Below are 15586 nucleotides of genomic sequence, written 5' to 3' on the forward strand. Positions count from 1 at the left end.
GCACCAATATTTGCGACTTAGCTTAGAAAAAACGTTCTTAATCATAAACTAAGCTAAACAGTGTAAAAATTGGTAAAAAAACGGAAAAGCATCGAAAATGAAACAAAAGAAATAAGTCATGGTTATAGCGATGAAAGCCGATTGAGTCACATACAGACAGGGGCTTGGAAATCATTTTTCTGAATGAGAATTTTTTGAGGCAATTAAAAAACTCAATAAAAAAGCGCTGTCCTTGATATCCAAACGATTAGCTTCTACCACAGGCATGCAGAAAAACTTTCAAAAAATATTCGGCAAGAATACAACATTGACAGACAAGAACAGCCTGCATCAATGAACATGGCTGTTGTGAAAGCTGTTTCGAAAAAAAAGAAACCTCTTAAACTTAGCTATGAGGCTTTTGGGGTTGTTGAAACTCCTGGCAGCTTCTTAAATTAAAGAAAAAAAAACATTTTTATTTGACTCCACTCAATAGCAGATAAAAACGGTTTATGACGTTGTAAAGAGTACCTGTTGTCGTAATTTCAAATAAAATGAAGATCATTTTAGACGTTTGAATCCAACTCTGAATTCGATCATTTTCTCCTGATTGGGAACATTTTAGACACAAAGGCGAAGCGGAGCTTTGCAACACTTGCTAAACAATGCGCGCATAGCATTTCAAAGCGGCGAATGGAAAATGAGGCACAAAGCAAGCCAAAAAATATCGAAAGGAATTTAGCATGAACAAACAAACTATTGTGAACAAATATGATCTTCATTCTTCACAGCGTAGACACATCATAGATTTGGCACTAATTACACGGATTACATAGATTTCCGTAATTACACGGAAATGAACGAAAATAGAAAATTTGAAAAAGTGGATGAAATTGGAAATGAGCCGATAGACGTTTAAGGCATCTATGCTTTGTTATCCAAGTCATGCTGTAATTTTGGAAAGCTGCGAAGAAGATTTGCTAGTCTTCTGAGGTTGTGGCCTATCACAAGATAGTATGCGACACAAAACAATTAGCTAAATAACATTTTGCTAAGTATTAGAAAATTTGTTTTTCAAATATTTGAACTGAACTACTTTATAAGCCCAAATTACAAATTCTGAATTCCATTTTGCAGTCCATTATTACTAATATCTATACAAGTAGCACATTTAGAAATTTCATTAAAATTTTTAATTCAAGTAAAACAGTTATTTATTGTCTGCTACCGACAATAATTTCACATAAAAATAATTATGAGTATGACGTTTAAAAACACTGATTATATCATTTTTCAGTTAGAAGAACGCTAAAACTACAGACTTACTTGGATTAATAGTTGGGAAATGACTATCAAATCATAAGGAGTATAGTTTTAATATTTTTCATCATCTTAAAATTGTTAAACTCTTCTAGCTCAATTTAAAAAAAGCATAAATAATTTCTTTGCCAACTATTTCTATATATTAGTAGGTTTATCATACAATTAGTGCATCAAGTTTAACTGATTGAAACTACTTTTCAACCTTATCAAATCCATTGGGCATCGCACAATAGACATGCTCTTTCACCCACTTATTCTCCTTCAGCGCTTCCAGCATCAACAACACCACTTTCTTATAGGGTATCCAGAGAGAATCTTCAGGCCTAAAATAGACGTCTGGAACTATGATAGCCTCACCTGTCCAGGGTTCCGTTTTACAGAATCCTGTAGGCCTCAACACTGTGTAGTCCAGATCTTGACAGTTCTCTTTCAAATAGCTTTCCATCCTCATCATGTCGTCCATGATTGGTCGCATAACTATCCAATCAAAATTACGGATGAACCAACCTTCTCGACCTTCGGGATCCGGCACCTGTCTTGCTCCTGTGAGCGCAATGATTCGTTTTTTATTCGCTTTCCTGGCAGCTTTCGCTATCGCTTCAATCGAGGTACTATACACAGTCTCCTTTTTCCATCTCCAAGTTGGAAGACCTCCAAGACAAGATAAAATAGCGTCGACATCCTCGAGTTGTTTCGAAACAGCATCCACGTCAAAAATATCAATTTTCACGATTTCTAAATTTTCGTGTTTGATGTGGTCAAGTTTGGTCGGATTTCGGATCAATGCTTTTACTCCATAACCGTCGTTTAATGCAACTTCGACCAAGTTCTTACCACAAAGCCCAGTTGCACCGAAAACTGCAATTTTCATTTTCGAAATTTGATTCAATTTGGATAAGCTTTTGAAAACTTTAGGATAATGCAGACTTAAGAATGAAAGAGAATAAGAATGAAACGATTCAAATGTTTGGAATTTGTACTGAATGTAGCAAAAATAAACCAATTTTTGATTGACAGTAGATTAAAACGCTTAGTTATTTTTTGACCATTGTGAACTATTGAAGCATGCCTCGAATAAACAGATTCAAAACCATTTGTTTTCGCAAATAGCTCAGCGCAGCTCTAGTTTATAATGCAACAATATTTATATACTACTCAAGCTAGCTTACTTTTGGTAGCTTAATGACATTTCATCACATGCTAAATCTGTAAAATTTCCATCATAATTTTAGTTACAGTGAGAGATTAAAAAAGGTTAAGCAAATCGCTGCCAATCCAGCTCAAAAACTATACATAGACGAAGTTGAAATGCACAATTTAACAAGGCAAGGCGGTTGCTATACAGGTAGTATATAAAGTTACGGCCACCATAAATTCCGGCCACCATAAGGTTTTTTTGTTAGTGGAGTAGGCGCTATCAGAAATTTTATCATGCACTTCGGAAACACAAGCAAAATTAGAGAGAAGCTTAAACCGTATGATGGTATAATGAAGAACACTTAAACAACCCCTGAAAGTGGCGACTATACTTTATTTCACAAACTCCTTGAAAAACGCGGATGTACTATTGAATGCGGCAACCTCATCGTTATTTGCAATTTAGCGCTGCATTATATGGATTAAAACTTTCACGGCGTCATACATTTTAATCAGCCTGATCGCTCACTTTTTCGATTAAAATTACACTAACAACCAAATTTCAAATCAGTTTTTCTCAACACTGAGGAAACTTTTCTGAAAAATTTAAATGTAGTTCAAATTAAGAACTTAAGAGACATCGTTCGAAGCGAACAAATTAAAGACATTTCGGCGGGAAATGATTGATTGTTTCACAAATTGCTTGCCCTCAAACCTAACAACAAAGACTAGCTGCGATATTAAAGTGATTCATTATTCGACTAATCATTTTTTTTCTAATTTGGTACCTTGCTTCTACTTTGTTGTTTGCTTTACTGTATTTCATAATTGCCTATTAAGTTAACGGTCTGGATCAGACACTTCTTCTTGTCATTCGCCCCATATACCATTATACAACTTAATAGTTCAATCAAAATTTCTTCATCACATTTCGTTTTAATTATAAAAAAGTGAATTTTCGAACTAGTTTTTAACTTAAGAAGTCATTGAATCCACTTATGTTGATAACGCTTGCTATAAATATTGCACCATTAACACTTGTCTCAAAATGATACGGTGATTCTACTGGAAAAGTTGCCAACCCAAAAAAACTCTGTTACGATTTGATAACGCTTGCTTTTCGCAACCTAAAAGCATAAGTAAAAAAAATCAAACGTGTGTCATGCTCCTAACAAAACATACGAACTAAATAAGTTACGAATTAATTACATCATTAACACATCAGATTTCGAAAAATGCAAATCTTAAATAGATTCGATTAAGAATATCAATACATTCTCAGACTTTTATTATTGATTGAAACAGCCTATCACCCAATTAAAACACTTATGAAGGAACCAATTCAATTAAAAAAAAATTGGTTAACTCGTTTTTTCGAAGACACATAAGATCAGATTTTCAGAAGGCTCTTTTGTGTTGACATTAATCAGAAAACAAAATAAACACAAAGAAAAGCGGAGCTTTGCACCATTTGCGATAAATAAAAGTATGACTATCATTACCTGCAGATCTTAAGTATAAATCAACATCTAAAAAAACTCAAATGCCAGAAAAGGCTGAATAATAATAAAAAAAGACCGTTCTGCGGGAATCATGACGACAAAAAAACAGACAGGCGATAAACTTATGGTAGAAAATGTTTAAAAAAGGCAGTCCCCTCAATTTACAGGCTTTTTGCCATCTCAACCATGGGTGTTGAGGACAATCCGCTAAACTTGAATTTAAAATAAAGCAAGTAGAAACACGTTTAACGTTTCACTCACGAATTCTGAGAAAAAAATTCTTTACGGGAAAACGCCAAGTATCCGGTTGCAACATCTTACTTATCGAAAGAGAAATAACTTAAAGACAAAAATTATGAGGGCCAGAAATCATACAAAAAATCTACACAAAATGGTGTAACCACTTTTTGAAAGCTTTACACATCTACGCTATTTGAGGGCAAGGAATTATTCGACAAAGAAGCGAAGCTGAGCTTCACACCACTTGCGATACAAAATGAGAAGCCAAAATCAAAATATCACGTGTCTCAAACGAAAAGTGAAAATCTTGCATGAAATATGTTGAAAAAACGGGTGTCAAAAAATCAAGAAAAACATATTTTTAGCAAACATTACAAAACTCAATTAGCTAAAATATAAGAAAGAACTCGGGCTACATTTATTTCATTTTAAAAACCAATAGATGTAAATCATAAAAGCACTTCGGTAAAAAAAAACGAGATCCAAATTTCCTAAAGTTACTCAAAAGTTGCTCAAATCTTGCAACCAAACAACCTGTATATCCTACAGGAACACTTGGGGATAAAAACAGGGCCTATCCGTTATTTGCTACGAAAAAAAAAAATCAAAATGAAAGAAAAAAAAACACAAAATTTCAAAACAGCCAACAGACGGTCGAAAAAGATTCAATGAACGCGAAACAGAAGAAAAAAATAACTTCGAATTTAAAGTTTGGAAATCTAAATATAGCCAACAGACAGTTTGAAAAAAGTCAATAAACGCAGGTAAAGAGAGAAACAACTGACAAATTGAAAAAATCTCAATTTTCGATTTTTCAAGAAATTATATGGCCTTGAAGCTCTTGGATTTTCAAGAACAATTTTTACGTGGGCTTTACACTTGAGCTGTTCGATAAAAGATTTTGCCTCTTTTTGACAAAGGAAATGAACTGAACTTTAATCGATATCTAGTCGAAAAATAAAAAGGTAAATTTAATCCTGGACAATTTTGAGACTTTTGAGAAAACAGGAAAAATCAACGATTTCTTCAAGGCTGAGCTACGTTCATCGACTCTTAAAAACTAAATTCTGCATTCGAATCACAATTTTCGCGCCATTTCAGCTTTTATAACTGGAGTGCATTTTGCCTACCTTCTAGCAAATGAACTTGTCGACTCTATAAAAAACTAGCAAATGAACTAGCAAATGAACTTATCGACTCTATAAAAAACCACAGACAAATCACTTCGTTTATTGAATCCAGTAAAATTATATTTTGCGTAAGTACACGCTGGGCTAGACTTGAACTACGGTTCAAGTTGCAGCAGGTGCTTGTGGTCTGCTGCCACATCAAACGGCCAGCTGTACTACATAAATTTATTTTTCATAATAAATAATCAGCAACTTCTGAGAGAAAAAGAAACATAGCCAATCAAAGATTGGAAAAAGTAATGCACGCAAGTAAACATAAAAAAAAACGCAGACTTTGTTTTAGAAAAAAATCTCAACTTCCGAACTTCAAAGACAAAAAATTGGTACCCTTCAAACTCTTTGAATTTCTTGAACGATTTAAAATTGACGATTTTTTAATAACATTAACCCAATTTGAGAAAACTGGATCAAAAGTTTAAGCTTTTATTTCGCTGGGAAATCTGAAAAATTTGCGCCATTTCCACGTTCGTACTTGGAGAGTGCTATTTACGTCACTCTCAGCAATGAATTTGAATTGAACTCAAAAAGTGCATATATACATAATTGCATCAATATTTTAAAGCTTTTTCCTGAAAAAAAAATCAGCAAGAACAATATAAGAGTCTTCACTACGTTCATTACTCTTAATTACTAAAAAGTTTCTGAGAAAGAACCACTTAAAACAGAATTTGCAAAAAAAAGTGTTTTTGAGCAAAAAAAAACTGCCTGGTTGTAGGTTCTTTAAAAATATATTAAATTCTTGACTACAAAAAATTAATTCGTAGGTTTCGAACAATTATTTTCTTTTTTTTTGGAATTTCAGCCAGAAAGAACCACACTTCTGAATCTCATTCGACACTTGCCACATTTCCTTTTAGACAAAGCAGTCACATCAAAAATGCAAAAAAAAACACATTTTCTGGAAAGGACAACATACAAAATAGGATTGAGACAAAAAGAACGCGCACGTCTTTGAAAAAAAAAATAAATACGAATTTTTAAATTTAGGAATCTTCGATTAAAGCAATACAATTTGTTGTGAAATTATTCAAAACGAATTTGATAAATGGAATGTTTCAGAATCTAACTTTACAAACCAGATTACTAAACTACTGCAGAACAACAAAATAAGCAAGAACTATGAAATAAAATACTCAAGAGTGACTGAAACTACAGATCAGAAAATATATCAAAAGAATAAATTAGAACTTAAATCACTAGGCGTATTTATATCCTCGTGCCACGTATTGTTCGTATTCTTTGTGAAGCACAGCCGCAGCGCTGTTCGCGAGATTGCTAAGATCTTTGTTTCCTTCTCTGAAATGCGACGCGACCATTCCAGGCAAAGCGATATTCACCTGAACATAATTAATAACAAAATGGACATAATTGACTTGATATTACAAATTGTATGCTGATTGGTTAGTTAAATCAGCTGGTTTAGATATTTATTTTAGTTTAACTAAAAAGTCATAGTACCAGATTAATGTATTATTTGTAGTAAAAAAAATGATTATAGTTAGTCATAGAAAATACTAACTTTGCTAGTTAAGTAATTTTGCTGACTAATTAAGTTAGGACATAGTTCATGAAACATTTGGGTTCATACAAAAATGTTCAACTAGCTTATAAGCGAACTGTTATCTTAGTAGTATTTTCACAATTCATCAATTTGTAACGTGACAATTGAATCAGGTTGAAGAGCTAATTAACACTTTTCATAATGCATCTGTCAACCATTGAGGTATGTCTGTTTGGTTTACATGTAAAACATCAATTGACTTCGAAGGACATTTGGCTTATCATACTAGAATACTTAAACTGGGGGGCTGTTATCATGGCAGAAGCCTTTCAACCAACCAATTTTCTTTGAACAGTCCAAACATTAACTTTTCAGCTCATTTCTCGCAAACTTCCGGATGCTAAATTCTGATTGGCTAAAACAACCTTCTAACATTTTGGCCATCTGCTATGAAGAACAACCCCTTTTTACGCCATGATTATTCACCCTTTTAAAAAAACCATGATTGGCCATGAAATATTAAATCAAACTTTAAGAACCAGCACAAATAATAGATTTCCGTGATTATCTTTCATTTTCAACGGCCCATGTGAACAATCTCCCCCCTAAATAGACCAAGTGAACAATTTTCGACCTAAAGTTAAATGAAACTTCAAGCATGTCAAGACATGCTCAAATCTGATTGGCTGAAAAATATTACTTTTAACCAAGTGAACAATCTCCTCCCTAAATTGATTTAAGGTGGAGATTGTTCACTTGGTGCCTCACAACTTTTAAATCAAACCTACCTGGGAAATAACCAGCACTCGTTTTCTACTAGTCGGAACAGGCGATGTAAACTGTACTTTGATGCATCCAATTTTGCCAAACTCTGTCAAATTCATCGCAAAAACACTCTGCTCAAACTTGCCCAACTGCTTAAACGTTGCTCCACACGAAGCTTGACGTCTCGTTCTTTCGCCCACAGTCGACGAGTAGAAAACTTCGGCTCCAATTGCATTTTCATGAGGTCGCTTTTCATCGCCCGACGCAATTAAAACGTACTCTATGACTTTCTCCTCGAATAAGTAAATAGTATAATAGTCGTTCAGCTTTGGCGGTCCTTTTGTGGCAAAAACAGCGCCTAGTCCTAAGGGGTTTTCGGGATGACTGGGCCCAAATGGAGGCATGTTAGAGAAGGCTGATATTTCAATGTGTTTCCAGGAAATGAAGTTGCGATGAGAATCGAAGAAAGGATCCTGTGCAGTTTGTTTCTTGCCCTAAATTTAAATTATAACTTAAGAAACTGATTATAGATAGAAACACTTATACTCGCTATACATCATTAGAAAAAAAAACGCTCTCGCTTTCTCGTGGAACAACATATTCATACTAATTCTACTTTGAATTACAGTGCTGATTGACACATACCGGATAAGAAAACCAAAAAATTTACATAAATCGGATGTTTGTGGCCTACCATGATCCGTGATCGTTGCTCGACGGCGAGACAACATAACCCAGTCCAGAAAAATAGCCAAAAAAACTGCATGTCGGTCTTAACCAGGGGCACAACTGCGATACACCGTAAAGAACTGAACAGCTTGTATTTTTGTCCATTTCCTTGTTGATAAAGCGTCCTAAACTCAACTTTACCCAAGTTTCGCTTCGCTCGCACCACTAGTGATACAAAAAGAATGACTATTACTACTTGCACAGGAAGCGTCGATAAAAAATCAAAAAATTATAAAATCAAAAAATTATCTCAAAAACTATAAGAGTTGCAAAAAAAAAATCCAAAATCTTGGAAGTAAATTACTTGCACCTTTACAAGTTTTACAAACACACATTGATCTATCAAAAACTTTCTAACAATTATCTAAATTTAGTCTTCAATAAAAGTTCTTTTCAAGAAAACATGCCAAAAAGTAAAACAATTGAATGTAAAAGAAGCATCGAAACAAAACTTACAAACCCGACAATTCTTGACCAGACACACATTGCGCCGAAAAAATATTTTATCCAAAAAAATGAAAACTCAAAACACTTTCAAGTCCCCTCTCAAAATGTATACATAAAACCCTTTTTGCGCTTCAAATGACTCAAAAAGGGGCCTCTAAGCTGATATATTATAGGCCGTAACCTTTTAAGCCAAAAATGAACAAAAAAAATTCAACAAACCGAGCGTAAAAACTGTGTTTCTCTTGAAAAGACCCAAAATTGGGCCACTAAGCCGATAAAATTGACCAAAATAATTTGGGCCGAATAAAAAGTTTAGGCGAAACAAAAAAGGAAATACGAAGTCTAAGATAAAAAAAATTACTTACTGCAGGAGTAAATCAAACAGTAAAACATTTAAAATGCGCGCAGCAAAAAAAATCATTCCAAGGTGTGACAACTGAGCCAACAAAAGATAAGCAGACAAATAATTGGCCGACACTTTTATTTGAAACAGAATATTTCCAGTTTGAGAAAAAAAAACAGGTCCTGGCCATATTCGAACCCAGGACCCTGGGTGTCCCAGGTGTATTCGTTTGTAACATTCGCCCGGAAGATCCATATCGACGGAAAACAAAACTAAGTCTTAAGACGACTGGCTAACGTCTAAACAGAGCTTTGCATGCTTTTCACCGTCTCTACCAAGCCAGTACTTTCGGTGGTCTTTTCTAACATCGGGTCGACAAAAAACGTTACTGCTTTCGGCTTCGGTCAAAACACTCAAATTAACTTAATTACATGCAGAAATAGTGAGCTCATGGCTGGGTCTCAGTATCCCCAGACCACGAGGTCACTCCTAAAAACAGGGCTACTACTACTTATTATATTACTATTGTTTTTGTTCAGTAGATTAAAATCATCATCTCCATCGAAGATGGATCAACCCTTTCCCCCAACTCCTAGCTTCTCATCCTTATCAAAATGAATCCAGATGTTAATTAAATTCAAATCAGGACATGACAAGAAGCTAAAAGTCTATATAACAGGCTAAAAGTTTCAGTCCCGAAACCCTTCCGGATTCTTGAATCCACTGAATCAAGCTCGCTAATCTTGACTTCCTCTTAATCCGGAAGGCTGTCCTCCACCCTTCACCGTTGTCTGCAACGGCCCTGCAACTATTGTAGCGACGCAATAGTTGCAACTCGGAGTGTTCACTGCTATTTCTGCAATTGGCTATTGTTTTTTCTCACAATTTTCGTACTTCTCGTCCGCGCAACTAATGTTGTTGTGTTTCTCTTTTACTTCTTTGCCAAAATGGCCGTTTCTGACGTTTCTCAGAAAAGTTACGTCATCACTTCGAATTTTTAAAATTTCAAAATACCAGAATATTCTAGCCCTCACCGTTTGGCCAATCGTTCCAATAACGTTCTTAATTCTTAATAATCATCAATCCGGAAGGCTCGCTGCTAAAAATTCGAATTCTGCAGAGATTGCATTTTTCACATTCTGGTCGAATGTCACAGTTACCTCCAGGTTAAGCGGACCGAAGACGCTAAGAATTTGAGATAATTATGAAAAAAGTACCAATAGAGTGGAGTCCAGAAGTCCACTAGAGATGAGTCCTGAGAACAAAGTAATTAACGGGGAAAAAGTCTAGCACCCGATTGCAATACCCTTACTTATCGCAGTGGTAATAACAAATGAAGCTTATAATCAGACTAACACAATCTAACAAGGCTAAAACGTCTAAAAGCCGTCAAGATCAGACCATAAAAACTATATAAAATCTATATCAATTTTTTAGGTTTTAAAGTTTCGCCAATTCTTGCGGCGCTGAATGATCCGTTTGTTTCGGATAATATTTGGTCAATTGAATTAAAAACTGTAACTTAATTACAATATTTCATACAAATTAAATACAAAGTTAATTAAGAGTGAGTTAACTCAAAAAAAGTTTAACTATATAGGTAAACTAGGTTTTACACAGAGCCGAAGCAGAGCCTTGCAACACTTGCGATACAACGTAAGCAAAACATTGCAAGCCAGAGAATAGAAACTGAGACAAAGTCGCATAGCCAACAGACAGTTCGAAAAGAGTCAACGATAGCAAGTAAATAGAAAAAAATCCTGACTTGCTTTTTAGAAAAATCACAAATTTGACTCTTTGAATTTTTAGAACAATTTATGATTGACAATTAAATTTTTTAATAAAAACAAACCAATTCGAGAAAACTGGATCAAAAGATGAAACTTTTATTTCGCTGGGAAATCCAACAAATAAATTATATTCTTCGAAATTAGACCTTTACACTTTTAGACCTTTTAACAAAGAAAAAGAAACAAACTTAAAAAGAAATCAAAAGTCGAACTGCAAAAAAAAGTCAATTTGAACCTGAACAAATGGACATTCATACGAGTCTAAAGTACGTTCAATGACTCCTAATTTTAAAAAAAAAATATGTTTGAAGAAAAACAACAACATTACAAAAGCTCATAAGTTTATCTCGATTGATGCTCAATATCAAAAAACAGTCGAGAAACACAAAAACGAGGATTAATAAAGCATTCAGTATCAATTATCAACCTAACACTTAGACGATAAATATTGGAAAGAAGCCCATTTCGCCAGAACGAAACTGTCATAAATTTTTTTTCCATGAAAAACTTCAAAATATTGAATTTAAAGACACGAAAACGCCCCGCCCCTCCTGGAATTTATAAGATAGCTAACAGGCAGTCGAAAAAGTGCTAATGAACACAAGGAAACTGAAAAAAAAGACTGACTAGTTTTTTTTTCGCTGACTAGCAAGTGCAAAGAAAAACAAGGGTATACGATAGTTAACCACAGAATGTTCCGAACACGGTATTCAAGTACAAGAAAATTGCTCTCGCAAGTGAATTAATTCAAAAAAAAAACATTTTCCCCCAAAATGAAACGACTGAATCGCCAATTGTTTGTTTATAAAATGGAATAAAAGCTCAACTATTTGTTGAGAAAACAAAATAAATAGTCGATCTCCAAAATTGTTTACCGAAAGAAAGAATATTTTTATTGAAAACATCTTTTTATAAACCGAATTACGGCCGAACGGGCTTTAAAATGATAGAACATTCAGCGCTTTACAAGTTTCTTTGGTAACACCTAAAATAACTTGCCCTAGACGAGGAAAAAACTTGTCCTAGACCATAGTTCATTCCCACTCTTTGAGAGTGGTCGGAACAACCTAAATAGATGTCTTCATAACGTTAAGACGTTCATTCCGATGCCAGTCAATCGGATACTATGATTGCAGCATAGACACCGATGCAAATTGACGCTTTTTTGTCGGTGCATATAGAAAGTAACATTATAATGCATTCGCGCATTTCTACTTCGTTAATCAAGAGTGCAATCTGGAAAAAGTGCTCTAAAATTTCTACTTATTGGCATGGAAGGTCATAGTATTTCTTCAAGCTATCATGCCAGCGGCCCGTCCATAGCTCCAGCTTTCAAAACATTAGTGTGTGTCGAAATTACTTTTAAAGATGATCATCTAAATTAATTTTTCAAACTCATTGGGTATTGTTACTCTGTGCACACGCAACTCTTGCCTTATTTTTCAGCTAAAATGAGATGGCTATCTAGAGACACAAAACATTATATAACAAACGCTGGATTCTAGCAAAAAAATAACAACAGGTCTTCTCAATTATACCATCATCTAATTGATCAAAAAAAAGTGAATACATTTTAACGGTGTCTAAAATAGCCTCATACAGTGTTTTTTTAATTTGTAGTTTTCGTCACAATGTTTTGCAATTGTCTGGGTAGATGCAATGTTCTTAGTACCAACCCCAGTAAAAGGGTCAACAAAATTTGCGTCCGCTTCTTTTAAACGCCTTCTAAACTTGACCTGCGAAATATAGATGTGAATACCCAAAATACTTACAAAATCTAGCGCACGTAGATATAGTTTTCCAAAATAATCTTGTAATCTAAATAATACAAGTCCCAGAGCAACCAACAATCGACAGGAAAAAAGTGAAAATTTTCAAACTTACTTTCAGACTAGAAGACTTTCCTTTATGCTGGAAAAGCGAAGGGTAATGTGTGAGTGGTTCATGTTTCAAAGGTGAAATCAGAGCATTATACACTGGCTGTAGCATATCCACTGGCATCTCCTCATAATTAAATAGATGAAACGCCGCCATATCCAACAAACTCGAACTTCTGAACATTTTAGCTATGAATCCCAACACTGAGAACTCAATTTCGAAAGCCGAAGTACCCATTTGTTTAGCTGTCTCTTTAATTGTTGTGACGTAACCGTGTTTCGTTATTACATCATCTTCGAGATGTAGGTAAAACCTGCTAATATTGTGTGCAAAACTGAAAATGAACGAAAAGTCAACGCATTGCTTAGAGCGCCAATAGACTCGATTCGGATCATCGTTGAAGTTCCGTTTCAGTTTCGTGAGTTGTGGGTAGAACGCTGAAGGCGCTTCAATTACCAATAACATCCCTGCGTCAATTTGTCTTGAAAACGAAGCCTTCAATTTTGCTTTAACCTGCAAACCAAAAATATTGAATACGCAAGTATTATAAGTTGCTTTAAAGAGATGTTATAGAGGAAAGATCATTATCAGTCGTGTAATAACTGAATACAATTGTTAAGATAGAAACTTGAAAAATTAGGAATGTCGACAATTTCGAACTGAAATATGACACAGAGACGAAACTGAGCTTCGCGCTACTTGCGATCACACAAACCTAGCAAGCTAGCAGAGAAAAAAAATGACACTGAAGTAAAAAAAAAATTGGAAATGTCGAAAAAACTATTACAAAATTCTTGTAATAAAATTATTTTAATGAGCTAACAAGTTCTGAAAGTCGGAGACTTTTACTCTTTAGAGTGTTGCCGGAGAGGCTTGTAAAATTTTTCACTTCAAACATCTCACAATTAGATCACTAAGCCGATAAAATTTAAGGTGAAACCATTTCGGCCGAAGAAAAAGCTAAAGCAAATAAATTTGAATCCATTATAATTCAAACTGTCAAGTGATTTTGTTAAAAAGTTGTTAACTTGGAAAAGTCTACATTCCGATTTGATAACTGTAGCTGATCGCAAGCGTAATGAGATTGGTTGAGTTTCTTAAGACACTTACCAAGAGGAGTCGCTTGACGAATAACCTGAAGAAATCTTCCTTGAGATACCTTCTGTCTCTATATTTAAACTTATCGAAGGTCACTCAAGCTTTGACTTTCGAGTTTTCAAAAATTATACTTTACATGTTAAGACCTTATGCAGAGTTCAAAATTCCTATTTTCACGAGTTACGCGAAAATTGTTGAATTACAAAAAAAACTCCAAAAAAGTAGACCTCTGGTTTTAATACCTGTTCTTTCGCTTTTCTTTCGTCTAGATCGGCTAGAAAAACTATAACCGCAACGTCCTCCATTTCTGAAACCGAAGCTTTCGAGAAGAGTTCAGTTAAAGTTTGCTCCAAGTAAGACTCTTGAGGTCTGCTCACTGTAGCTATTCCAATTCCTAATCAGAATTGAAACATACTTTTGAGGGTCACATTTTAACAAGACTGGTTAAAGAGAAAATCGGTTACCATTTTACATAAACTTCTGACACAAGTCCCTAATTTCTCGCAATGGAGTCACTTATTCGGTGGCACTATCAATTTAGCTCATGTTACGAGCACTGAGCAGTCAACAAACATATTTTTGAATTTGATGAACATACCAAGTTCGAAACCCACTTGCTCTTGCAAGTGAAATGCACTTTAAGTGAAATATCAATTTTCAAGAGAGTAGCAAAGAATATTTAAAGTATACTGACCTAGAAAGATATGTGGTTTAATATGGCCTAGTGTGACAAAGTCTGGCTTTTTTAGCACCACGTTATCTGTACAGTACCGCTGAAAATTCCTTTCAGGGTAGCTTGACTTCAGAGGTCGTTGCTTTGCAGCAGTTGAACTTTTCTCACATTTGGCTGGAAAACTCGATATGCTCATTTGGTTTTGATCACGTTTTACTTGTGTATTCAGTTGGTCAGTTTTCTCCATTATACATTTCAGCCTGTATAAAGCAGTCTCTTCCAAAACGTCGAAGAGTGGTGCATCTAAATCAAACATGTTTAGTAAAATTATTAACAAAATCATAATTAAAGACAATGAAGTGAAGATTTTGTCCGTCAATTCCTTTGCATGCTTGGCCAGAATGCTTAAGCGACCGCTACATTTGCGAAGAAAACTACTAGTATTTAGTTAAACTACTCCATTATTTTATTCATACCTGCATTGTCCTCAAACACGTGATGCAAGGTCTTTTGAGTTTCTCTGCTGAGGAAAGGTCTTGAAATGTTCTTGAGTATATTTTGCTTTACATGAGCAGCTTTGAAGCCAAACATTCCTCCTGCCAAATCACTTGGAGAAAACGTTCGCATGAAATGGCTGCCAAAGCCTCTATTTGAGCTTTCAGTTGCCAACCAAACATTCAAAGACACTGCACAAAACACAAGGAGGCAGAATATTACTCTCACCCTCACCTTGAGGGGATTGCGCATGATCTTTTATTTTTCGAACATACCTGAAAAGAATATATATGGCACACAAGCATTACATATCGACACAGGCAACAGTAAGTGAAAAAGAGGAAAATTGCTCTGGTAGTAATATCACTCTGAGCCCGTTTTTTTCTGAACACTTATCCGTGTAATCAGGTCTAAAGTATCATAGTAACTAAGGTTAGAGTCAGGAGTCCTGTCATCACATATTCCAGTCAAAATCCTAGGAATTTTCTAGATATGG

The 15586-nt window shown here is 34.8% G+C and overlaps 2 protein-coding genes across 2 annotated transcripts; both read right to left on the reverse strand.

Annotated features, from left to right (window-relative positions):
• Positions 1–1492: 1492 nt before the first annotated feature.
• LOC134851880 (uncharacterized) lies at positions 1493–2173 on the reverse strand. Its single transcript, XM_063868155.1, has one exon. It carries the CDS (start codon positions 2171–2173, stop codon positions 1493–1495), a length of 681 nt encoding a protein of 226 aa, XP_063724225.1.
• Positions 2174–6368: 4195 nt separating this feature from the next.
• On the reverse strand, positions 6369–15361 carry LOC134851595 (alpha-1,6-mannosyl-glycoprotein 4-beta-N-acetylglucosaminyltransferase-like). Its single transcript, XM_063867740.1, has 6 exons — positions 15072–15361; positions 14617–14898; positions 14165–14316; positions 12831–13337; positions 7661–8131; positions 6369–6708 (listed from the first exon to the last, which is right to left on the reverse strand). Exons 1-6 carry the CDS (start codon positions 15340–15342, stop codon positions 6568–6570), a joined length of 1824 nt encoding a protein of 607 aa, XP_063723810.1. The 5' UTR covers positions 15343–15361; the 3' UTR covers positions 6369–6567.
• Positions 15362–15586: the final 225 nt, after the last annotated feature.

This window comes from Symsagittifera roscoffensis, chromosome 7 (assembly GCF_963678635.1).
Source record: "Symsagittifera roscoffensis chromosome 7, txSymRosc1.1, whole genome shotgun sequence".
Classification (NCBI taxonomy): Eukaryota; Metazoa; Xenacoelomorpha; order Acoela; family Convolutidae; genus Symsagittifera; species Symsagittifera roscoffensis.